Below are 27,232 nucleotides of genomic sequence, written 5' to 3'. Positions count from 1 at the left end.
TTGAACCCATATGCAGATTTTCTGCAGAATTTTGCATCAGACTACCAACTTCAAATACACATTTAGACCTCATAACAAACCCCACACATACAAAATTAGTATCTAAAATGAAGGAAATTTTGTCTAGTTTCTGCAAAATCAAGAATCTACTCGTTCTGAGTTGGAAAGAGAAAGTTATCACCTTTTGACTGGAGACATGTCAAAAATAAGAATTTTGCACAATTATTTAATTCCTTTGATTGAGGGATCATGAAGATGAATTGAGTTAAAAGTGTTGATATTAATAATGATTCAAATGGGTGGTGAAGGTTCTTCCATTGGCTTTCCTTCCTTCAAAATCCCATTGGCTTTTCCCCTTTTTCCTCTCTCAATGATCTCTCCATTCTCTCTAAGATTCTGGTTTATAGAGAGATAAAGAAGTAAGAAAAAAATGATTTTTTCTTTACAAGTTGGGTTTATATAGTTTCATGCTCAGTTACCCAAATGCCCTTTCCACTAGGACTTATCCTCTAATCCTTTCCACCCTTGATTAGTAAGTGAGTTAGCTCCCTAATTAATCTAATAATCACACTGATTCATTATTAGTATCATAACGCATTGTATTAGGATTCTAAGGTATCACATCATCGGTCGAAACTTTGTAGATCTGAGTTCATATATGAGGATATATGTTGGTATCTTGTCGCAGTAGTTTGAAATCGAGATGAATGATTAACCGAAGTTGGATCGGAGTTCGATGGATTCAAACATCGCAAATATGAGATCTTTACTCCATGAAACCTCGATTTATTCACCATATATTCTTTTGGATTCTAGATATGAGAATTGAACTTGGCCTCGTGGAAATCGTAGGAATCAGAAGTCGATTCCAACAGATGGCACCACTATTCCTTGGTGGAACAAAAAATGGAGAAAATTATGAAAGCTAAGGTGGAACTAAGCTTCATAAGCAATTCAATGTTACGATTTATTGGACCAAAGGTCGCGATCATGATGCATCTTGAATTGAAGACATTGATTTTGAGTTGAGGTTGCTAATCTCATGTGCGATGGACCGAAGGGAGGGGCGCATGCATGGTTAGGACTCCAACTCCCAAGTCAGTTTAAGGTTCAAGATAATCATAGTGAGAGTGGAGATCATAAATTTTGTACCTAAAATCCTCTAGTAACTGTATGTAATCATTGGACTCAGTAGAGTAGACGAGATGAGTGAGCCTTATCTTATCGGGTATTTAGCAGACCCAAAATATGATGTTTAGGTTATGATAATAGTTGTTTGGGGTTTTGGGAGACCAATAATGTTAATAAGGTTAATTGTTTTGTATTAAGGAAGGTGAAGTGAGGTGATTTCATTTGTCGTTCAAATGAATTATTTAGACTGGGGTGTATTTGGCAAAGGAGAAGGCTTTGGATAGTGAATGAGGTTATTATCCTACAACATCACATCTCATGTTTAGATTGATCCCATTGAGAGAACAATCTAAGGTAGCAGTTGAGCAAAGTTCATCAAACTGATTATCTAAGTCAATGTGAGAGGTGTAAGAGTTTTCTACAAAGGTGTTTTTGGGTAAGTTTGAAAAGGGATTGGCTAGGTGATCCATATGAAGATAACCCAAACTCCATTTCTAGGGCCCGAGTAAGGCCGATCTAAGATTTGAATGGGTTGGTTTTGGTCATCATCAAAAATAAAGGCACCATAACTTTATCCATGTGCACCATTGGTATGGTGAGTCTTTGGGGAAAATCAAGTTTCACATTCTTGACCTAAAAAAGGGCAACAAACTAAGAGTTTCACAAAAATTTAATAGGGAAATCCTAAAATTGGAGAAAAACCACGGTCGTTGTCAAATGACAATCAGATGATAATATCATGTGAAATTTGTTACAACCTATAATCTACCATCAACCACCCCCATGATTCCTAGTAGACCAACATTCCCCAAAATAAATATTTGAATATATCTCAAAATACACTAGCATAAGAGTATAAGAGAAAAGGGGGGATCAAATACAAACTTAAAGTGTTTTTGACTGATGCATTTTGTATTGAAGAAGTTGAAACCATTATATAGCATTAGAATACCTCGTTATTTACAAAACTAAGCCTTGTAGGACTTCTTCTTTAGCATGTATATTTTCAACCAACGTCAACAATCTCCACCTTTATTGAAAATAAAAACAATTTCCATTGTCTTTACCTACAATCATAGTTAAAAAAACTATCATACTTCATCATAAAGAGTATAGTCACTTGAAGTTACACTATTGTGAAAACATCTACGTTAACTTCATTGAGAATCATAGTTCAAAAGAACTATCATACTCAACAATAAAGAGAATAGTTATTTGAAACTACACCACTCTAAGAAATTAAAATTTGTCTTCACTTACAATAATACTTCAAGACTATCATACTCCACTAGAAAAGTATAATCACTTAAAAACAAACCACTCCAAGAATTTTGACATTATCTTTAATACCAACCATCATCCAAAAGAACGAATATGCTCCACCATCAAGAGTATATTTCACTTGAAGTTAAACCACTTTAAGAATTTTCACATGGCAAAAAACATTCTGAAAACTTATGGTGCAATTTCCACGTTGGCAAAAAGCTTGTCAACCGCTAACATAATCTCACAACATACTTTGCATCAATGTCAATCAACATTAGTGTACTAACCAATACCTTGTGTAATTCTAATAGTATCACCACTCTAAAAAATTTAACATTGTCTTCACCAACAATCATAGTTTAAAACTACATACTCCACCAAAAAGTATAATCACTTGAATCTTATTCACTCCAATATTTTTCATATTGTCTTTATCGACAACCATATACCAAAAGAACTACCACACGCCATTATTAAGAGTATATTTCACTTAAAGTTAAACCACTTTAAGAATTTTCATATGTCAAAGGCTGAAAACTTATGGGGCAACTTCAATGTTGATAGGAAGTTTTTCAACCACCAACATAATCTCGCAAAACGCCATACATCAATGTCAACCAACACTCGTGTGCTAACCAATACCATATATAATTCTGATTGTAATAACCCCTCTTTGACTTGAATTTTCCAAAGGTAAGAAATGATTATTCCATCAATTTTCTCTAGTGTCAACTGCACAACAAAAGTTGTGACTCCAACTTAACAACATTTTCAAAAGAACACCCTTCTTTTCTTTTTTAATGTAAAAAATTTGAAAAAGTTACAACAACAATAGAGCATACTAAGAACTCATATTCTCTAATAGAACAAAAAACTCTCATACGAGTTACTATAAAGATCGGGAGAGACGAGAGCAACAACAGACTCAATGTTGTGGGACCACAAGAGAGAAAATTGTCACATTTCCATCCAAAATCTTAAAGTATCATATATATGAATACTCTCTCTTGTAAATTCAACATTGTATGCATTCATATGTGATATGAGACTCAACCATTTATACTTGCATCCGACAATCTTCCTCCACAAGTGCGAGTCCTCTACATTTATATCCGAATCCAACATTTTAGGTATATATACAACATTTTAGGTGTAGATTAGATTTAGACCAACATTTTGTGTGAGACTTTCATTTTTATGTCATAACATCATTTTCTAAATAGACTTGCAAACGAAGGTTGAGATAAACGTAATAATTTTTTATGGAATGTTGGTGTAAGTTAACCCAGACATTGCATTGCATATATTATAAATCTTTAAAAATATGAGAGAAGAACAGGTTAAGTTTCATTTCATTCAATATAATTGATCTTCCTCTAAGTAAACCACGATTAATTTTCTCTCATTTTACAAAAGTATTTAAGTCATGAAATAATAAGTTATTTACGTTCTTTTTTATCCATCTTCTCCGTTGTCTAAACAAAATTGTTTTGTATTATTTCATCTTATTTTATTATATCCAGCTTATCGTTTAATCTCAACCATTACATGTTGCATCATTATGACCTTCTATGGTGATGAGGTTCCTACTTCAATGATCTCTAATTTAAATTCAAAGTCATATTAACTTGTATTATCTCTAATACAATATGAGGAAGACTGGAAGAGTTTGATAGGGATGGTTGAAAATGAGTACATATTTCCCTAATATCGTTTACCAGAAGTGTCACTTTCAGATGAGTATCGTGTTGATCTATATGACATTGAAGAAGTAGTATAATACTATTTAATATGGATATAAAGTACTATCTATAATAAGTATAACTTTGCGGGTTTGGTAATGGTCCAAATACCATAACCAATCAATATGATAAGAACAATCATGCATATATTATCCATGCTTTGGACCATACTACATTTTTAGTGCTTGAAATATGCTATTGCTATTGCTTGTACATAAACTCATTATTATAGATAAACATTTATCAGATAAAATTTTATGTGGAACCCAGAAGTTATGTTCTACAGGAAAGTCATAAAGAAGTGCCACAACACTATCGCTATTGATCGGACATTCACTATTGCATTACCTGAATGGAATGGCAGCGGCCTTCTTAGTCCCGGCGTATTCAAGAACAAGTCCATCCAATCTTACCGTCCTATAACCTACGAGTGCTTCTGGCATAAGCACCGCTAGTAAAAGCAACTGACAAGGCCTCAAAGTTGTATCAGGAAGACTACAAAGCAAAAACACATCTCAACCAGGCACAAATCGTACGACGGAGTAGTAATAACATAAACTCACTTAACAACTATATGGTAAAAATGCATATAGAAAACAGTAAATATCTAAGTTTAACCTATTTAGATGCATTGAATTGCACAATGATATAGAAGCAATCATGTAAAGTAAACCATAATAATATTTAGAAGCTATGATCACTCAGTCAAAATTATTTTGCCAAACTTTTACATCTAGTCATCCTCTCAAGCCAACATGAGAAATCTTATTGAACTATTAAGCATAAACTATAACTCAGATACACCTATTTCCCTGTGAATGCCTCGTAAACAAACTGTGCAGCCAGCATATCCACCACAGCTGAACCAACAGACTTAAAAACAGTAATTTCCTCTGAACTTCTCCTCCCAACTTTATCCCCTCTAATAAGCTCCACCAAATTTGCCTCAATTTCATCTTCCTTGATCACACCCCTCTCAAAAGCACCCACCAGCTCCCCTGCTTCAACCAATGCAGCCTCATTGTCCACAAACACTCTCCCCCTTTTCAAAGCCTCATCATCACATTCCTTCATTGAAGGCTTAAAAGAACCCACCAAATCCAAATGAGCCCCAACCTTCAACCTCTCGCCTTTCACAAGCGCAGTCTCCGAATTCGTAGCACAGCTCACAATATCCCCAAATCCAACAGCCTCATCCAAACACCCACAACCCTCAAAACTCAACCCTGAGAGTGAAAAATCCTCACTTTCTCTCAGTTTCTTAGCCAAAGCTTCCGCCTTTTCAACAGTCCTGTTCCAAATCAACACTTTTCTCAAACTAGGCCTAGCTGAAAAATGAGCTCTGATCAAATGTGGCGCAAGGGAACCAGCACCAACCATAACAAGAACCTCACTATCATCTCTAGATAAATACTTAGAACCCAAACCAGAGACACAAGAGGTTCTGTAAAGCGTGAGTTCAGTGGAATCCATGGAAGCAAGGGTTTGACCAGTGGTTGAATTGAAGAGGACATAGCTACCTTGAACACCAGGTAAATTGATTGATGAATTTTGAGGGAAATGGGTTACGAGTTTGACACCAACGTAAGGAAAGGAGGGAGAAGAAGACCATGAAGGCATGAGGAGGAGGGAAGAGGAAGGAGAGAGATTATAGTGTTGGCGAATTGGGGTTTGGAGAAAGGTTGAAACTTTGGGGAGATTGGAGTCGATGTGGTTGATTAGAGTTTGATGGGTGAGGATGGTTCGTAAATTCTGAGTGGAAATGAAGATTGGAGAAGAAGAGGAAAAAGAGACAGTGTTTGTGGTTTCATTGGTGATTGTTTGGTCTTTATTTGGGGAAGCCATGGATGAAAAATTGTTGGGTTTTTTGGTGGTTTGAGATTGATTAGTTTGTGGTTTGAGATTGGTTATTTGATTGTGTGTAATTGGTTTTTGGATTTGAGTGATGGTATGTGAGAAGGGAATGAATGTGGTAATTAATTGGGCAAACATGGTGTTAGTTTCAAGATTTGAGATTCTTCCACTCTTCTAATTGGGCATCTGTGCTAATTAAGAATGCTTATTAAACTTTATAACTACTTCCTCCCAATCTATTTATAAAAAATAAACATAAATTATAAGTAGGAAAAACCAACAATTTTATTCTAAAAATATATTTTTTATAAAATAAAATTAAATATAAATTATATTTAATTCACTTTATTTTCTTATTTTTTATAAGCTACAATTAATTAAAATTATTTATACATCTTTCCATAAAATACATTTTAAAAAGCATAAAATCATGATTTTAAATTTTTTTTATTTAAATTTAATAATTGTGAAATATTAACTTTTGCTTATAAATTACTATGGAGTGGAGGAATGTTATTAGTGTATTCTATATAATCACTATTATAAATAAAATAAAATAAAATATAAAAGTTTTAATGTATTTTAATACTATTTTAAAGTAGTTTAGTAATAAAAAATTATCTTTTAAAAATAAATCAATGGAATACCTGAATTTCGAACCCGCGCTTTTGTATCTGGTCTCCATTTACAGTTACTAAATTACCAACTTAACTGACTTTTAAATTTTTATTAATAAAAAGTTAAAATTCACTTTTAAAGAATATTATTAATAAATTACATCAATTAAAATTAAATGATAAACAATTAATTAATTATTACATGGAGACAATTTTTTTATATAGAAAAAGTTATATTTCTTTCCGAATTAAGTAAAGAGTAATGTTCAAATCCAATCCAAACCAATCTATATATTTTTGATCGATCGAACATTGGATTTATCAAAACTGAACTAGACCCGCCTACAATCACTCTTATCGATTTTTATTCAAAACTACTTCTATAACTCGGTAACTGCCACCATATAAAGTTGTTAAAATGGACTATGCAACTCTAAATGAGCCGGCTCTAGTAGACCTACAATTTTATAGGATCGAACAAAAAAACTCTGTTCTAATATAGATTCAAAATATATTATTGTATCTCAACCTTAGATAGATTGCGGGTATGGGTGAAAATAGGCTAGGTTAGGCTAGGCTTTAGAAGGCCTGAGTTTGGCCTACGATAAACTCATAAGGCCTAAGTTTGGCCTAAGGCTTGTCATAGGCTTAATTTTTTGGTCTGACCTGGCCTTTTTAAAAGTCTGGCCTGACCTAAAAGTCTATTTAAAAGTCTGTATCTCATTAAAGTTTTCAATTAATCCATATTACTTCAGAAGCCTTATAGGTCGGCCTATATATGCATATATAAGCTGATCTATTTAGCCTTTATTCTAATATATATGCATACATAGGCTATTTAGCCTTGTTTCTAATATATATGCATACATGTGCCAATCTATTTAGCATATCTATAATCTATAACATATATAAAAATATAGGTCGGTCTATAAGACTTCATAGACTTTTTTAATAGCCTAAGCCAGACATATTTAATAAAATAGGCTTTTAAAAAAGTCTAAGCATGACCTCGTTATTAAATAGGTCTGACCTGACATGGTCTTAAGTAAGTCAGGCTATAGTCTCCTGTAGGCTGGCTTGGCCTATTCTCATCCATATTGCAGGTTATCCGACTCAAAACAAACTATTTTTTACTATTTTTATATAATATATTACTTTATTTATAATACATTTTAAAAATAATCAGACACGTTTTTAAATAAAATATAAGTTTTAAATTATTAAAATATATAAAAATTAATAGAATATGAAAAAAATTGTAAAATAAAACATAAAATAAGTAAATATTGAAGTAATTATAGTAAGAGTTAATACCTATTTTCACCCCTGCCATATGAGTTTGGTTTGAAAAATCTCCCTGTAAAAAAAAGTTGCAAGAATGGCCTCAACAAATTTTAAAAGTTTTATTTTGACCCTTTATAAGGCCACATCATCAAAAAGTCTGATGTGGCAGTGTTTTTTTTTTTTTACTTTTTAATGAATGGAATTTCCACATCATATATTCAGCCAGTGCAATGACATTAATATCCTTAGTTATCTAGCTTTTCATATTTCTAATAATCATATTATTAAAAATAATATATTAATCAATTTAATAAACAAAAATTAAAATAAAAAAATGTAAAGAGGATTATGGTACTGAAACAAAACCAAGTTCTTATTCCTTCTTCCTTCTTTTTTCTCACAAACAGAGGACGGCGAAATCAACCACCTCTTTTTCGATCGAAATTCGACGACCCGCCGTCGTCTTTCTCTCATTCTCCGCTCAACTCTCTTCTTCCTCATGGAACCACGGCGGATCCTCTCTTCTTCCTCTTCGATTTTCGTTCACTTCTCTTTTATGGAATTGATTTCTGATTTGTTGTTATCTCGATGTTGCGAGTTCACCGGTGTTTGAAAGTGATGCTGTTGTAACGTTGCGTCTGTGGATTTTTGTTAAATCGAAGCTGCGAATGTGTTGATGGAGGATGATGTGGAACTAAGTTGCTCGATGGTGTTTGCGTGAACGGTTTGGCTTCATTAGTAGTGATGAAAGAAGTAAGGTATGAATAAGCTTATTGTTCAACAGTGAGATTGAGAGGGTTATTATTGGTGTAGAGTTGAAGGTTAGAGTGGTATGATGATTAAAGAAGTTTTTGTGGTGATTTTGTGTTTGGAAAGAAAAATCTGAAAAGTGAAGGTTTGTTGTTTGAGGTTATGTTGTATGTGGTTGAAAGGAAGTTGATGTGTAGTTGTGAGTTGAAGTTGTTGTTATAGGTGGAGTAGAAACGATTTGGTTGAGCAGAGGTTGTGGTGGTTACCGGAGAAAGGAGTGTTGTTACCGGAGAAACGATTATGGTGATGGTGGTGGTGTGTGAGATGTGATGAAGGTGAGGGAAATTTGTTCTGCGTTTTGATTATAGAGAGTGAAATGAGGTAAGGTGATTTTGAGTGAACAAAGATGATGAAAGGTGATATGTTGGTGAAATGGCTCTGATTGGTGGATAACTAAGGGTACTAATGTCATTGCACTGGCTGAATATATGTTTTGGAAATTCCATTCATTAAAAAGTAAAAAAAACACTGCCACATCAGACTTTTTGATGATGTGGCCTGATAAAGGGCCAAAATGAAACTTTTGAAATTTGTTGAGGCCATTCTTGCAACTTTTTTTTGGCAGGAGGGTTTTTCAAATCAAGCCCATATGACAGGTGGTGGTGGTGGTGTTGAGGATGTAAACCTAAAACATAATCTCGTCCGGCAAATAAGTGAGAGCGGGACGGAGAAAATCTGCGGGCACTGCAATTTTTAAGTCTAAAAATACAAAAATTTATATAAATGCACGTGTCTACAAAAACCTGCGTAGAAAACGGGATGGAGAGGACATACATATTAGAGGGTGAGGGCCTAAACCTTTGACCCGTCCCGCATTAAAGTGCGGGCAAAACAGGCATGCCCAACAGGCCGGGTCCGTTTTGCCACCCCTTCTAAAGGGAATTTCTCTATAGACCTATATACCTTCTTAGGGACCTCAGACGAATTTTTTTTCTCCCTAGAATTCGAAGATGCTTCTACGAACGCACCAAATTCTCAATTTTCGGTGTTGAAATTTTTTGGATATGCATATTAAAATTAATTAAAAAAAAGCTAATATAAATTAAAAATTATAATATTAATAGAAAGATATTTTTAACATGATCGAATTTCATTAATTAAAATCCATAATGTTGTAGCCCTTTAAAAAATAATTATTTTTATAGTTTAAAAAATTTGTGACAAAAAAATTATTACAAAATTAAAATTTTATTTATTCTCATTATTCTTTATTTATAATAATTTGTATTTAAATTATTCTTAACTTATTTTAATTATATTATAAATAAATATGTTTGGTGTTTTAGAATATGCATATTAAAAAAAATATTTTAAAATTTTTAGGAGATATTTTTTATCCTATAAGTGTACAGACAAATTCCCGACTAAAAGGGAAACACCAAATAAACAACAAAGAAAAAAAAACAAAGCGCTGAAGACAAAGAAAGAGAAAATAAACAAAACCATAACAAAGCAGCTACCACTTAAAAGAAAAAGGAAGATGCATACGTATGAAAAAAATTTAGATAACACAAATAATACTTTAAAAAAAATGATTAAAAAAAATTGATCCTTTATTTTTTTTATTGATTAAAAACTAAAAATAATACTTTCTATCTCCTTTGTTATTATAATTCCCATAATTTAAATTAAATTTTAAATAAATTTTATATTTTCTTTTATTGATTGTTCTTAATATATATATATATATATATATATATATATATATATATATATATATATATATATATATATATATATATATATATATATATATATTTCATGTAAATATTTCTCCCGCAATCAAAATCTCAAGTATCTAAAGATTCAAACAATATCTTAGCACTCAAAGAAAAAAACCTCAAGCACTTAAAGGACATAATATTATATTATAATATTGATATACATTATGGAAAACATCTATATTGGATCAAAAGCAACACACAAGTGAAAGAGACACTACGTATTCACCCAAAACCTTAAGGTGTATGGTGTATGAGTCTTCTCACTTATAAAGTGTTCAACCTCCACTTTTCCAAACAATGTGGGAGTAACAACTCACAATTGTACACAACAATCTCCCCTCAAGTGTGAGTTCATCCACTATGCTCTCCCTCAAGCGGAAGTTCTTTCATTCACATACACTTGTACCGCCGTTGCGGGCACTACAACGAGACACGCCGCCTAACCACCACATTGTCAGAAAGACTTTCGACACAATAAGTCAATCTCTTAATTGAACCATCGGCTCTGGTACCACTCTTAGCCATTTCTAAAGAAATAAAAGCTCTAGGAGCATAACTCGTAATAGAAACCTGAAACATCTTCCAAGACTCTGGTAAAGATATCAATAGAAATAGTCCTAAAAGTTTCTCATCAAATTTAATACTCATTCTTGACATCTTATCAAGGAACTCTTGAAATTCACTCAAGTGATCTGAAATAGAAGTTTGCTCCTTATACTTCCAACTTATGAAGCTATTCAACAAAAATAATTTATTATTCCTGATTTAGAGGCATACAAGGACTTTATCTTCTCCCACAAAGTTTTTGCATGTGTCTCATTAGCAATATGATTATAAACATTATCTTCTACTTATTGTCGAATAAAACCACATACTTGTTTAAGTTCAAACTCTCATTCTTCATCACACACAGTATCCGGCTTTGCGGAACTAAAATCCGGCTTAGCATCCAAAACATCACGTATCCAATGATATATCATATCAATGTGTTTTGACCTATTATGAAAAGTTGGATTCTTACCAAGATGAATAGCACTTTGACTATCAACAAATAACGGATTCAGATTCTCTGCTGCTTTTCTCCTTCAGCCGTTCCTCATGCTCAATTGTTGGCCTTTGGATTTAATCTAAGGGTTTGATCTCCCATATTTTATAACATATTTTCTTTATCTCTCTCTTTCTCCACCATTAGATTATGGCAGAATAGGCAGCATGAGACAATAAATTGGAGAGGATCCAATCTCACAAATAACATATATTTGTCTTGAACAAAACCAAGCTCTTGCAAAAATTTCTTCAACCACAGGAACTCTTTGCATGCTTCGGTAATGACAATGAAGTCAATCTCTGTAGTAAACAATGCCACACACTTTTGCAATCTGGACTGCCAAGCCACAATTCATCTTGCAAATTTAACCATGTAGTCCGAAATGGACTTTCTGAAATTAATGTCTCCAGCCATATCAAAGTCAGAGTATCCCATTAAAGTAGGCTTATCTCCACCAAAATAAAACCTCATACAAATAGTATGGCGAAGATACCTTAAAATCTATTTTACATCATTCTAATGCTCTCTAGTCTCTACTTGAATTTCACAAAAATCTAATGACTGTACAAACGTACCGTACCAACAGCTGATGCATATTTGGTCTCCACACCATTGCTAACACATCATACTATTACTATGTAATTTTTCCTTTGGTAGGTAACCAATAAATAAAAAGATCTGGTCGAAACAGAATAGAAATAAAGTGTTCTACAACATACACTTGCATATAAATTCTACAATGTCATATGGTGAAAAATAAAAGAAGTGAATCTACATTGTATTTTATATAGAAGAAACAAAATATATTACATACATAATTGAGCATACATATAAAAAAAAGTATTGAAGCAAAAGTAACCAAAAGAAAATTCACAGAAAAAGACATTAATGTTTCATAAATTACTTGTTCATTTTGTTTTAGAAGAAATGCTCCAACTGGTGTTAAAAAGACTCCACTGATCAGAAACAATGTCTTCAGCTGCATATGAAACGTCACCACATTTTGCTACAATCCTTACACTTTCTATCAACTCTTTTGTTCGACCCTCTTGCGCCAAAATTTCCATCAACTCTTCTGGACTAATCACAAGCTTCACTTTCCAAAACCTGTTTCTACAAGACAAAGATTCCACAGAAGACTTCTTAAGAAACCTAGTTCCTAAGTGATGTTGGTAATCTAAGGACATTCTATATGGAGCAGGGAACGAGGTTGTTGGAACACTATGAGATCTAACATGTCCTTGTCTTACAACATGTTCATAATCACTTCCACCGCTACCATTCGGAGGTGGCTCGACATCGTTGTTGTTGATTGGAAGCAAATAGTATGATTGTCCTGGTTCTAACTCATCGAACTGACTGAGTGGTTTCCAAAAGAGATCGTGGCTTCTGAATATGGCATGGCCAGGGAACTCGTTGGTGATGAAAGGTACTGTTATCGGAGCACTGAATTCCATGATTCCGCCGTTTGATGTTATTACTTTGATTGTTGTATGAGGATCTGCCATGGACCCAACAATGCAGTTTCCCATGTTTGAGTTTGGGAACTATATTGCAGTGATGTTTGTTGGTTGTGTTTATGTGTTGGAGTATGGTTGGAGGGAATAGTGGAGCGGGAAACTTGTGGAGAAATAAAGTAGACACTTTCTTTTTTTTGTGGTGTTATCGGTTAGATTCTTGTTGTGAGCTTTGACAAAAGTTAGACTAGAATAGAACATTAAAGTGGAGAAAAGAGACCTCTCATAATCATGCATTTGGAATTGCTTTTGTGTACACATTGCTAATAAGTAATAACAAGTCCTATTTCTAAGCAGATGATTACATTAACTTTTTTTTCTTTAGTAGGATTGTTACTGTAATCATGTAGTGATTGTCTGTGCTTGCTTTGTAGTGTGTACTATTACTACCATGATTTACTTGGTCAAAGTAGAATGAGATAAATGGAGCATACTATGTTGCTTTAGAAGTCTTTTTCAAAATCAATGTAGGTCCCACTAGGTGCAACACAAGAATAAGAAAGTAAAAGATGTAGTGTACTGTCACTTGGCCTTTTTCTTTTCGGACATTTGTCTTTTGATGATCAAAGTCTCAAGACAGACAACTAAAAATCCCTTGAAGTGCCTTTGATTATGGAGCCGAATTACTAACTCAAGAAAAATGTTACTTAGAAATTATATTACTAACTCAAGAAAAATGTTACTTAGAAATTATATTACTAACTCAAGAAAAATGTTACTTAGAAATTATATATTAATTTTTGGGTTGATATATTTTAAAATTTGAAAATAGTCACAGAAGTTATTGGCATGAGTTACGGAACAATTCGTTTTCTTTAAGATATTTTGCGGCATTGTCTAAAAAATATGCAAAATTTTATAACTATCACGACACTTCAAGGATAAAACAGTTTTATACTGATTACTATTTGCACGATAGGTAAACGGTCTAGAAATATACTCTTTGATGGTACGAAGATCATTCGAATATGACATAAATATCACTCGTAGTATCTTGTACAAAGACCAGTCGTAATAATTTCTCAAACGTGGAGAAATTCAAATATTTATCCAAAGAGAATTCAATAATGGCCATTTGACCATTCAAAATAATTTCTCAAACAAAGAGAAATGCAAATAATTCTCCACTCAAACAAGGAGAAATTAACATGATTCTCTAAAGAGAATTCAAGAAGATACTCGAAAAATTTAACGAGTAGAAAGAAATGGGGATAAGTTGGCGCTTCGACAATTCGAAAGACAGAGAGTTATGAGAGTGAGGAAGGAAAATCTCAACAAGTTTTTGGTGCGTTTTAGAATGAAACATGGAATTTTCTTATATAACAAAGTGAGCTAGCTAAGATATCTCACCTAAGCAATGTGAGACTAAGAAGTTTTTTCAACTCACACACATTGTGGGATTTGACTTAAGGAACTTTTTCAAATTCATCTCCCTATATTAAAATATTTACATAATATTCCAACAATCCTCCACTTGAATTTAAAAAAGTGTTTCTGAAATAACGTCAAATGTTTTTAAAATCGTGCATAAACAAAGGTGTCTACGACTTGAACCTTTGCGTAGGAAGTAGGATTCTAATTCAATAACAATGACACAATTGTCTTTAACTCTATCATAGACAGCAAACCCGCAGAAAACCATTTCTTAAGGTGTATTCTAATAACATGTGCTTTAATGGCCCTACACTTGTATCCCGGTTTAGTGAAGGCTCTAGGAATTTTGACTTAAAATTCCATATGAACCGACCTAAGTTGCACAATCACATAGATGGATATATTAAGAGCACTCCTATAGCCTAGGTACTCCCTCATACAGAGTATAGATCTCTTTAAGAGCATATATCATCTCATCCTCTTATTGCTTTAGGATTCATGCTTTACTTATATATACTCGCATGATCATCTCATATTACCTATAACTTGTTATTACCCATTAAACCTATTTCTAGGGATCTTCAGTCAATTAGGCCGGGTTACCATCATGAGCAACTCACTTTTCTATAAGTATTAGTCCCATCTTATTGGATGTATTATAGACTTTCTCTCTAGCTAATCTTTTTCATTAAAGGATATATTATACTTTCATCAGTGCGTACATGACTCACTCTTATAGCTTCTTTAGAGATACATTCTATAACATTGTTGTATTTTCTTCTTATTTGACGTCTTTTACCATTATAATAACAGTTCTCAGTTTTTGCAATAGCTGTGGTACTATCATAGTGGATTAACACAACTGACATAGGTTTTTTTCCATAAAGGGATCTCAGCTAACAAGCATCTTAACCAACTTGCTTCTTCACTAGCGGTTGCTAATGCTACAATTTCAGACTTCATCATGGACTGAGCCAAGATAATATGTTTCTTTGTTTTCCAGGATAAAACTCCACCAACTATACTTGATATTATAGCCACTAGCTGCTTTGAAATCATTTGATAAGGTGTTCCAATTTGTATGACTATATTCTTCAAGTACAATAGGAAATCTCTGATAATATAAAGCGAGATTCATGGTCCTCTTAAAGTATCACATGACTCTTTAAATGCCTCTAAAATGCTCATTGCATGGTGTACTTATAAACTTGCATAATAATCCTACAACATATGCAATGTCAGGTATAGTATAATCAATGGAATACTAAAGACTGCCAACGATGCTCGCACATTCTCTTCTTCTGACACTATCACCGGTGTTCTTAAATAATTTGACACTTGTATTGTACAATGTGTCAACTGGTTTAGAGTCGAAGTAGATATATTTCTTTAAGATCTTTTCCATATTATGAGATTGGTCTAAAGAAATTCCTTAGTCGGATCTAGTGATCTTGATACCAAGAACCATACTGTCTTCTCCGAGGTCTTTCATATCAAAATTGTTACATAACAATGATTTCACATCATTCACTACATGAAAGTTTTACAAAAAATGAATAAGTCGTCTACATAGAGACATATGATAGTGCAAATGCCGTTTTTTCATATTTGTAATAAACACATTTATCACTTTCATTCACTTTGTATCATTCGATCTCATTAAGTTATTAAACTTTTCATGTCATTGCTTTGGAGCTTGTTTTAGACCATATAGAGAATTATCTAACTTACAAACCTTGCTTTCTTGTCCATGAATTAAAAACCCTTTAGGTTGGTCCATATAGATTTCTTCTTCCAAGTCACTTGAAATTAGTACTATTAAGTTATAAATAGAGGCTATTGAAATTAGTACCCTAATGGGTGTAATTAGAGTGATATGTGAAAAATTATTGAATAAATCCATATTTTCTCTTTACCTACAACCTTTAACTACAAGGCGAGCCTTGTACTAATCAATAGATACATCAGGTTTTAGTTTCTTTTTCAAAACCCATTTATAACTGATTGGTTTGCAACCTTGAGGCATGTTTACTAAGTGCTAGATCTCGTTAGATTCTAGAGAATCTATCTCATCATTAATAGCTTCTTGTCACAAATTACATCCATAGATGACAAGGCTTCTTGAAGATTTATTGGATCTTCTTCTACTGTATAGGCTGCATAATTGGGCCCATAGTATTTAGCAACTATTACTCTTTTACTTCATCGAAGTTCTATTTCTACTTCGTCGTTGCTTTCTATGCTTCTTATCACAAGAATGTGGTTCTATGTACTGCCCCCACTATTTCTCGATTTGAAAGGAAACCTGTCTTCATAGAATGCAAAATCATTTGATTCTATGACCACTTTAGCATTTAGGTCATAACACCTATATGACTTACTATTTGATGCATATCCAAAGAATACACATTCATAGGCTGTACTAGCGACTTTAACTCGCTTCAGATCTGAAATTCTGACATAAGCCATACATCCCAAAGTTCTAAAGTAAGACAAGTTTTGTTGTATTTTCTTCAATATCTCATAAGGAGAGTTCTAATTTGTAGACTTGGGATCCATATTCAGGACATAAAAAAGAGTCAATAAAATTTCCCCATTAGTGAGAAGCAACACCTGAATTCAACATAATTGCAATAATAAGTTTAGTAAGAGTTCTATTGTTTTTTCCAACTTTACCATTTATTTTCAGAGAGTATGGTGCATTCGTTTCATGTAAAATTCCATATTGTTTATAAAATCCATTAAATAAACTAGAATCATATAGTTTCCCTATCATTACGAAGTATCTTAATCTTTTTACTAAATTATTTTCATTAAGGTATATTTGCCTTACTTTTGTGGATAAAAAATATTGGGACAAATTATTTACTCTTAATGATCATGAGTGGTCACAATTCAATATGTGTCAGAATATACACAACATGAAGAGTATGAATTGGCATAGAATATATGGGCCACATCTTGTCATATGATTTGGTATTGAAGGAATAAGAAAATGCACAAGGAAGACTACATTATGCCACCTGATCTGGTACAATTGATCAAGTGTAGAATGCAGGATTACCAAGAAAGTTCAGACTTGCAGGGACCAAAGTAACTCAATGGAAGCCTCATCTAGAGAACTAGTTTTCCCTCAATGTAGATGGGGTTCTTAGCCAGGAGCACATAGCAGGGTATGAAGGAGTTTCAAGAGCCAGTAATGGTGAATGGATCTGGGAATTTGCCAAGATAAGAGGTTGCTACAATATTAAGAATGCATAATTATGGGGCATTCTAAAAGGCATCAAACTCTTTAATAATATCAACTGTGGGAGAAAGTAGGTCATCCAAATGGATTCAAAGGAAGCGTGCGGTGCAATTTTGCAGGTACAACAAAGGAACAACAAAGGACTTATGTTGATGCATGCCATTAAACATGATTTGGAAAAAAATGGGTGAATACAAATATATCAAGGTGTCGAGAGAGATGAATCGGTGCACCGATGCATTAGCTAAAATAGGAAGGAGGAATAAGATTGATATTCAATACTATGATGTTTTTCTTAGGGAGGTTCAAAAAGAGCATGATAAGGACCTCAAAGACATTGATGTAGTGTAATTTGGGTCTGTTTGAGTATGAGTTTTTGAGAAATTATTTTGTTGTTGATTGAGTTTATAATTGTTGTTTCATAATCATGCATACATGTAATTGAAGTTAAGTAAGACTTCGGTTCAGTAAGTTATGGTTCATAAAAGAACCATGACAGTCTCATGTCTAGAGAGGGATTCAATTCATATAGGAATCAGAGATGGGGATAAATCAGTAACACACCTTTGATATCCCAAAACTTGGTACCACATGCATACTGGAGGAGGATTTTAGTGCATATTTGCATTGAATTATAATAATTATTGTTGTTGCTGCTATGTGAGAATGGTTTAAATGTTATAATAATTGTTATGTTGTTTATTTGCATCGCTAACCTTTGTAGGGACTATTCTCGCCCTTTTCTTGTTTGTTTTGAGTGGCTTTGTACAATATTTTGCAGATACTTAGGAGGAGAGAGTGCTTCTATCAGTTGGAAAAAGGCTTTGAAGCTCTCTTAGTTTATTTACTATTTTTCATTATTAGAAGGATTTTGCTCTGATCTGTAACATTGGGGAATGATTCGTTTGATTTGTTTTGTTTCGATGCTTGAATTTGTTAATTTCTATAAGTTTTCATTTAAGGATATTGTGATCAACTTCACACCAGGAATAAAGTGATCTTGTGAGAAAGAGAGATTTCTTGAACAAAAATCAGAAACCTATTTTAGTTTTCGAGAGAGAAAATGAGAGAGAGATAAGAGGAAAAAGAAAGATAAAAAGTTAGTTAAAACAATTTTTACTATTCACTTTCTCAATAATAGGGTTTATAGATTACAAGTGAATAACAACCAACTCTTATCCCTCTTTTAACAATCTTAGAGAGAAATTTATTTATAAACTACAATTTAACCTAATTACTAATCTAACTTAACCAACAAACTAACTTAAAGAATTTGGCTAACAGAATAGCCCAATTCTACATGCTAATAACATAACATATTTTGACTGCTGCGTGTTTGAGCGTACTTTGACTACAACATGTACGGCTTCGACACCAGCATGTGAACTGGCTTCAACTTCATGTTTAACCTCTGTCGAACTATGAAGCTACCCTTGTCGAGACTAGAATTTGATCCAAAATACCACAAATCTCCACCTTAGAACAAACTCTACAAAATCAAGAGAGCAAAATAGCTTTCATCATACAACTTTATCAAATGCATACAATGGAAGAACCTGCTACTATGCAATGACTTGGTGATCATATCTATAGAATTGTGATCTGTCGAAACCTTCACCACTTTGACTTCTGCACTTTCGATTTTCTCCCTGACAAAATGCAATTGAACATCAATGTGCATTGTTCTCTCATGATAGGCGGAATTCTTATACTGATGTATGGAACTTTGACTATCACATTTAATAGTGATAACTTGATCTTGAAGTTTCAGTTTCTTAATAAACCTTTCAAGCCACAATGCTTCTTTCATATCCTTAGTGAGGGCAATATAATCATCTTTAATGGTTGATAAGATAACAACCTTCTAAAGCATTGCTTTCCAACTAATTGTTGTGCCAAACATAGTGAAAATATATCTAGAAAGAGACTTTCTGGTATCCATACATCCTACATAGTTAGAGCCGACAAATCCTTTGACTCCATCTTCATCATCACTTATGGCTCTACCATAAACAAAGACTCTACTCAAGGATCCTTTTATGTATCTCAGAATCCACTTCAGAGCTTGCTAGTGAGCCTTTCCAAGATTCACCATATACCTTCTTACAAGGCTCAATGCATATTTTATATCTGGCCAAGTACAGACCATGTCATATATCAAAGAACCTAATATACTAGCATATAAGATGCTATTCATATAGATTATTTTGACTTCACTACTAGGACTTTGTGTTGTGCTTAGCTTGAACTGAGGATTGGTTGGTATTACAACAGGTTCTGAATTTATTATACCAAATTTTTCAATAATCTTCTTCAGGTTTGTCTCTTGAGATAAGCATAATCTCGACTTCTTTCTATCTCTCTGGATGTCAATCCCATGAATTTTGGAGGAAACTCTGAAATCCTTCATGTCGAACTCCTTATCGAGTTCATCCTTCATCTTCACTATGTCCTTAACACGGTTGCTTGCTATAAAAATGTCATCCACATAAAGCAATAAAATAAAAATTAAATTTCCAAGTCAAAATCTGAAGTAAACACAATGGTCGAGTTGGCTCCTATTGAAATATATGCGTGCCATAAACTTGTTAAATCTCCTGCTCTATTGACAAGGATATTGTTTCAGGCCATATAACGACATATTCAACCTACACACATAATCCTCCTTTATATTTTCTGAATACCCTTCAGGTTTCCTTATCAGGATTGTTTCATCTAGATTACCATACAAGAAATCAGTCTTCACATCCATCTCTAGGTCGAACTTTGCCACCATGGCAAGCAATATTTGTGTGGGTTCGTGCTTCACTACAGGGGAGAACATATCATTAAATTTTAGTACTTCATTATGAGTGAACCCCCATAACAACCAATCTTTCCTTGTTTCTCTTCGACATCACTCCTTCAATTCTTTCCTTAACCTTGAAAATCCACTTACAATTTACTAACCCGGCCCCTGCAGGTTTCTCGATTAACTTCCAAGTGTTATAATCATGAAGAGATTTCATCTCATCATCCATATGGGTTATGCAATTTAGCATCACTACGCTCCACCGCAATATGAATCTCTTCCTGTTCTAACTCTTCTTCAGATATTTTTGCCTTTCGACCAACATTGCCAATTTTCTTGAATGTCATTTCTGCTTAATTAAAAAGTATATATCGACTTTTGATACACCTCTTGTGACCTAGCTCTAGGCGCTACAACCTATAAGCTTTGACTCTTTCAGGGTACTCCATGAACATGCATCTTAGAGCTATAGGTTTGACCTTGTCTTGCCTAATATGAGCATATGCTACACAATTAAATATTCTAAGTTTGTCGAGGTCTGGTGGATGATCTGACCAAAATTCTTTTAGTGTCTTCATCCCCAGAGTAGTTAAGAGACACCTACTTATAAAGCAAGTTGTAATAATGTCTGCCTCAGCCCAAATAACCTTCTTTAATCCTGCACTAACCAACATATACCTCAATCTTTCCAAAAATGCTTCAAGTAAACCTTTCAGCTAAACCATTTTCCTGGGGAGTACCTATAGTACTTATATGCCTTTCAATACTAGATGCAACACAATAGTTGTCGAAATCTTCATTACCTTTAGGATACCTTGCTCTCCTTTGAAAGCATATCCTTTCTTGTCAAATTCACAAAGAGAAATCAAATTTCTCTTTAGATCAGGTACATACCTGACACCAGTCAATAGTTTTATTGACTCATCATGGAGCTTGAATCTTACAAACCCAATTCCTGCAATTTTGCAGGTTTTGTTGTTTCTCAGCAACATTGATCCATTATCTTAATCACAAAGTTCCTTAAACACATCTTTGTTTGGCGTCATGTGCCAAGTGCTACTTGAATCCGTGATACATTCCTTGCAATAATTGCTGCTCGAAACTACAAGGACATCAGAAGATTCAAAATTATCTTGCATAATGTGTGCATTGCCATTACCCTTTCCTCCATAATTATTCATGCATTCACGGAACACCTTTCTTGTGTGACGCTTCTTCTTACACTTATAACACCTAATTCTAGGAGCATCACCACCATAAGATTTGTGCTGACCTTTACCCTTCTTCTTTTCAAACTTACCATCTTTCTTCAAGAATTTCCATTTAATGGACATATCTTTACCAACAGACGATCGTTTATGCATATTCCTCTCGTTTAAGTCTTTTGAGTATAAGACAGATTAAACTTCTTCAAATGTTAGGGAATATCTTTCACACAAGAGAGTTTCTTTGAAGTGAGCACGAGACTTAGGTAAATAACACAAAAATAATAGCGCTTGATCTTCATCATCGACACTAATGTTGATATCATGCATACCAAGAATAAGCTTGTTGAATGTATTCAACTACTTAGCCAAGACTTTGTCTTCACTCATCTTGATTGAATACAGAGTTTACTTCAAGTACACCCGATTTACCAAGGATTTAGTCATGTACAATCCTTCGAGTTTTCTCCATACATCTTTTACAGTTTTCCCCTTTGACACCCTTCTCAGAACCTTATCACTAAGGCTAAAGATGATTGCATTGTGTATTTTCTCCAACATCGTCGTTTTCTCCTTCTCCGTAGGGAAACATCCATGGATTTGTGTCCCTTCAATGATTCTAGAAGACCCTGTTAAACAAGAAGGTTTAGCATCTTCAAGCTCCATAAACCAAAACCATTCACACCAGTGAATTTCTCAATCTCAAACTTTGTTGAGGACACCTTATCCATGCACACCGCACTATTTTATTGTGATCAACACAACACCAAAAACAAAGTGATCCTGTGAGAAAGAGATATTTCTTGAACAAACACAAAAAAACTTGTTTCATTTTGAGAGAGAGAGAGAGAGAGAGAGAGAGAGAGAGAGAGAGAGAGAGAGAGAGAGAGAGAGAGAAGGAAGAAGAAAGATATCAAAGTTGGTCAAAATAATTTTTACTATTCACTTTCAAAATAATAGGGTTTACAACTTACAAGTGAATAACAACCAATTCTTAACCCTCTCTCAACAACTTGATGAACAGTTTATTTATAGACTACAAGTTAACCTAATCACTAAGCTAACTTAACCAACTAACTAACTTAAAGAATTGAGTTAACAAACTGACCTAATTCGACATACTAATAACATATCATATTTGGGTTGCTGCATGCTTGAGCGTACTTCGACTACAAGATGCAAGATTTTGACATCAGTATGTGAACAAACTTCAACTTCATGCTTAACCTCTATCGAACTATGAAGTTATCCATGTCGAGACTAAAGTTTGATCTAAAATACCACAGAGGAGATATTGAAGGTTTATGTTAATTATTTGAGTTCCGCTACAAATTTTAAATTATTTAGAAAAATATACTTGTATATTTGAGTAACATGCTAAAATAGCGATCATATTCCTTTAAATTAAACTTGGGGTTATATGGTGTTGCATCCTAAACATTAGGTTTCTTTGGTTGTGTCTCAGGTTTGGGTTTTAGCTAAGGCTGATGATATGGCACAGAGATTCCAATTATATTGACTCTTTTTTTCTTGCTAGCGCTGTTGCCTATCGGAGGTATTGGCCGAGTGTCTAGTCCCTCAAATGCAATCTCAGAGAATTTTTCTATTCATCATTGAAAACTTGACAAAAATATGAATAAATAAGCACATTGAAATCAACATTAAAAAACTTCCAACATGAACTATCCTATTAATAGAATAGAGCCACAAAATCTTTTCTACTATTTCACACAACTAATAAAAGAAAAGCTAAAGAGTTGTTCATCTCTTATTCAACCATGCTTACTATGCTAACAATATTGAAACTCAGTACATAAAAAACAATTAGTACAATAAAATAAAAATGCCATCTTTAAATATAGGTTTCTGAGAGAAACTCGCCCACTGAGCTAAAATCCTAAAAAAAATCACGGAAAATAGCCACACAGTGATTAAAAGTTTCAAAATTAAAAAATAGAATTAAGTCATTTGAGATGAAAAAATTTATTTGGGAATTGAGAATGGAGGTATTATACCTCAATATTTGTCACAGAAAAAACACAAATCCAAACAATAAAGACATTTATAACCATTTGAATAAAAAATTTATCATGTGCAAAATAAAGTAGTGAGAAAAAGAGAGAATACTGGGTATTGAAGAATCATAGTTGCAATCCGAATCTGAGCCATTTCTTTAATCACAGTGTTTCTGAATCGGTTGATGACGTGTCCCCCGTTTCGAAAGATTCGTGAACGACATCTATCTCTTTTTTCAAACCTGTGTCGAGTTCTTGAAGATTCACGATTTAGGTTTTTAATAAAGACATCATTAAAATTGAATATTGGTTGAGAGTGAACGAGATCAATTTTGGTTCATTCCAATGTTGTAAGAGATGAACTTCATCAATTCAATCTCTGGATTATAATCTCGCATGGGTTTGATTTTGGTTCCACCACAATTTATTTTCTCCCCTTCAATTGTTGTTTAGAGTGAGATAAGTAGTTGGTTGGTGTATGAAATTTGTTTGTTATGTTGCTTTTTATTTATTAATCTGACATGAATCAATTTTTCACTTCAGAAATGTTTAAAGATGAAGAATGAGTAGTTAGAGATTCTCTATTGTAGGGTTCTTGGATTTTCTCTTATTTAGTATGCTTGGGAAAGGAAAATAATTAAAGCCCAGAAAACTTCTTTAGTGACGAACTTTTCTAGTGACGAACTTTTCTGTCGCTAAATCCGTCCAAATTGGTTTAACCATGTAGCTTTCCACATCGGTGCACATAGATTTATTAATTGACTTTGACTAACATAATAGACATAGACGGAGAGGACTAACGTGATTCTGTTTGTATAGTTAAAGAATTCAAATGGTCTTTTATTAAGTTAAGAGATCAAAATGGACGACGAATATAAAATAAATGAAAAATGATATTTAACCAATAATTTATTGCATTTGTTTCCGTCATGCATTGCATATCTACTACATATGTCTGTACCAAAACATTCATGTGAGTGCATAATAGTTTATCAACTAAGTGGACTTCTAGATCTCGTTACCATCTAAACACATTGATTAATGGGAATCACTTCATTTAACGCGTTTAAATAAATCATATACTATTATTATCGTAGACGGATCTCAGCTACTTAGATCATTGTCATCTAGTATTATCCATGAAGAGGAGTCAACATTAATTCATTAATCTATCATAACTTCAAACGCAGAATATGACAATATTTTGTGTTAAAAAAGTTTAAGAGTGTAACTTCTAAAGCTCCTAAAAATTAAAGAAACTCTTTATGACTCAAAGAGTACAAACATAAATAGTTACTTGGGTGAGTAGTTAATAAAACTATTGAAGTAAAATTTAAATTGCCACGCTAATATTCAAAAGTTAAGAATTAAATAATTTTTTTTTTTATAGAAGATGATATTAATCAGAGAATTAAGGGTTCTCAAAATCTGATTACACAGAAAAATGGGAGAGATCTGCTAAATAAAAAAAATAAAGATTACAAACTAATTAGAGTTACGAAAGATATAATAAATAATCTTTGTTAAATTCGTAAAAACTACAAATAAGGTGAGTAATTTATCCAATAAAAGTCAACTTTCATATCAAAGATTTGATACTCCAAACCCTATTATTCACATTCCAAACTTCATTTCTAAAACAAATCTCATTTTTAAATATCCAAAAAATACATAAAATAGCTAATCACACCACTCCTAATTTTCCCTGTTCTACCTCATAATTAGACAATGAAATGTTGTGTTGAAATATTAGGGAAAATATTAAAAAGAATTTAAAGTCACAAGAGAATGAAATACTAGATATTGTCTTCATGACTTTTTTCTTTGGCTTGTAATCATGTATTTCAACTAGCAGTACTATTTTCTGTTATGGAACAAATTTGGAGGACTGTTAGGAGTTTAGAACCTTTAAAATCACTTTAAAACATGAAGAAAAAAACACTTCCCGATTAAAAATGATTTTTTAATGAAATTAAGGAGATGCCTAAGTTGAATTTAAGACACGAGATTTCAAAAAATCCCTAGTAAAAAAGTTGTAGTTGATTGATGAGTTGTGAAGAAGATTGGAAACAGAGCAAAACTAAATTAGAACAGTGAAAAGTTTCAGCAAACAATTTGTAATCAGGGTCTATTTGAATATTAGTCAAGAGTAAACCATATAAGATACTTCTTCCTGTTAAATTTTATCGTACTTTTTCAGTAATAATCAGATACTCATTTTTTTTACATCTGTATCACCTTGCTAATCACATTAATTTAATCATTTAAATCATTAATCAAATCCACCAATTTAAAATTTAATCAAAATTAATTATCTGTTGGTGGCAACTTTGTTAAAAAAATAGTCTTGCAAGCCTCATATTATAATCAATGCTATATACATCATACTGCTTTTACAACACAAACAGAAAAACAAATTCAATAACTCTTCAGATTAACTTTTTATCAAACTTAATACAAAAAATTTAGATAATGACACAGCTATTAGGATCTTCTTCAACGCTAACTGCGCCGTAATAAGAATTGTATTGTGGTTTCATCTGATGATTATAATAAGCATGTGTTCTATATAGAACATCAAAGGATCAATAATATTTATTTTTGTTGAGTCATTCTTAACATCTTCCTTCTTTTTAGGCTCATCTTTTTTAGGTTCGTCTTTCTTTTCCTCTTTAGCTGGTCCAACTGAGATAATTTCAGCATGACAAAACTTCCTTAGCTTAGCCACTACTTTTACTGCATCAATATCTCCTATTAATGTTAATTTCTTGTCTTTCATGTCCACTGAAACTGACTCAACACCTGAAAGGCCAGAGACTGCCTTCATAGCTTTTTGCTTGATTTTGTCTTCATGTATATCCAACTTTAACACTACTTTCTGTCACACAAAAATTAACTACTTGTTAGGACAAAGCAAAATTTGAAAATTCAGGGTTGAAATTTTAAATAAGAAAAGAAAATTCAGCAATTATATTTTAGCTATGATGAGGAAAATAGAAGAGTGGTTTTAATCAGGCTAAAGAACTAACCTTCATTGTTATGGAAGCTTGTGATATGTGAGATGACAGGCTGAGAGCTATAAGGTAGAAGAGCTGTTGATGCAAAATGGAATAGAATATAGAGATGAAAGGAAGATTTAAGTTTTCAAATTGAATTGAAGTGATGAAGTGAAGATAATATGCTTGAGGGCTTTTATAGTAATGAAAGAAGAGTGATTGATGAGAGAAGCAGGTCAACCCACACGAGTCAAGACAAGTATAGTAGTATGTGGTTTTCTAGGAAACTCAATCAGCAGAAATTAATAAAGGACCTTTAACAATATATTTCGTTCCTTCGTGGAACACTGGGAACCTCGACCTACATATAACAAATTCATGTGTGAATTTATTATTTTAGTAATGACTAGTTCTACACGTGGAGCTAAAATAAATTTACCATGTCTGAATTTCATCAGTTAAAAAATCAAAGCTTAAGGTTGGTTTGTATCTTATTACTATAAGTTTACTTTTGAGTTTGATTCTATCTTTTCTAATTAATACTCGGTTGGCTTAGAAGTCTATTTTATTTAAATATGTAAATAAACAATATAATTAGTGTTAAATATGTT

At 33.0% G+C, this 27,232-nt stretch overlaps 2 protein-coding genes and 1 pseudogene across 2 annotated transcripts; all 3 read right to left on the bottom strand.

Moving 5' to 3' along the window:
• Positions 1 to 4,788: 4,788 nt before the first annotated feature.
• On the bottom strand, positions 4,789 to 6,184 carry LOC131643594 (protein SAR DEFICIENT 4). Its single transcript, XM_058913852.1, has one exon. The coding sequence runs from the start codon at positions 6,129 to 6,131 to the stop codon at positions 4,944 to 4,946; it is 1,188 nt and encodes a 395-aa protein (XP_058769835.1). The 5' UTR covers positions 6,132 to 6,184; the 3' UTR covers positions 4,789 to 4,943.
• A 6,041-nt stretch (positions 6,185 to 12,225) lies between these two features.
• LOC131612796 (uncharacterized) lies at positions 12,226 to 13,186 on the bottom strand. The gene has a single exon (XM_058884545.1). It carries the CDS (start codon positions 13,006 to 13,008, stop codon positions 12,385 to 12,387), a length of 624 nt encoding a protein of 207 aa, XP_058740528.1. The 5' UTR covers positions 13,009 to 13,186; the 3' UTR covers positions 12,226 to 12,384.
• Positions 13,187 to 25,955: 12,769 nt separating this feature from the next.
• Positions 25,956 to 26,803, bottom strand: LOC131612775 (heavy metal-associated isoprenylated plant protein 39-like; annotated as a pseudogene).
• Positions 26,804 to 27,232: the final 429 nt, after the last annotated feature.

This window comes from Vicia villosa, linkage group LG1, assembly GCF_029867415.1.
Source record: "Vicia villosa cultivar HV-30 ecotype Madison, WI linkage group LG1, Vvil1.0, whole genome shotgun sequence".
NCBI classification, from domain to species: domain Eukaryota; kingdom Viridiplantae; phylum Streptophyta; class Magnoliopsida; order Fabales; family Fabaceae; genus Vicia; species Vicia villosa.
The sequence above is the reverse complement of the archived record's forward strand: the minus strand, read 5'-3'. Positions and strand labels throughout refer to the sequence as shown.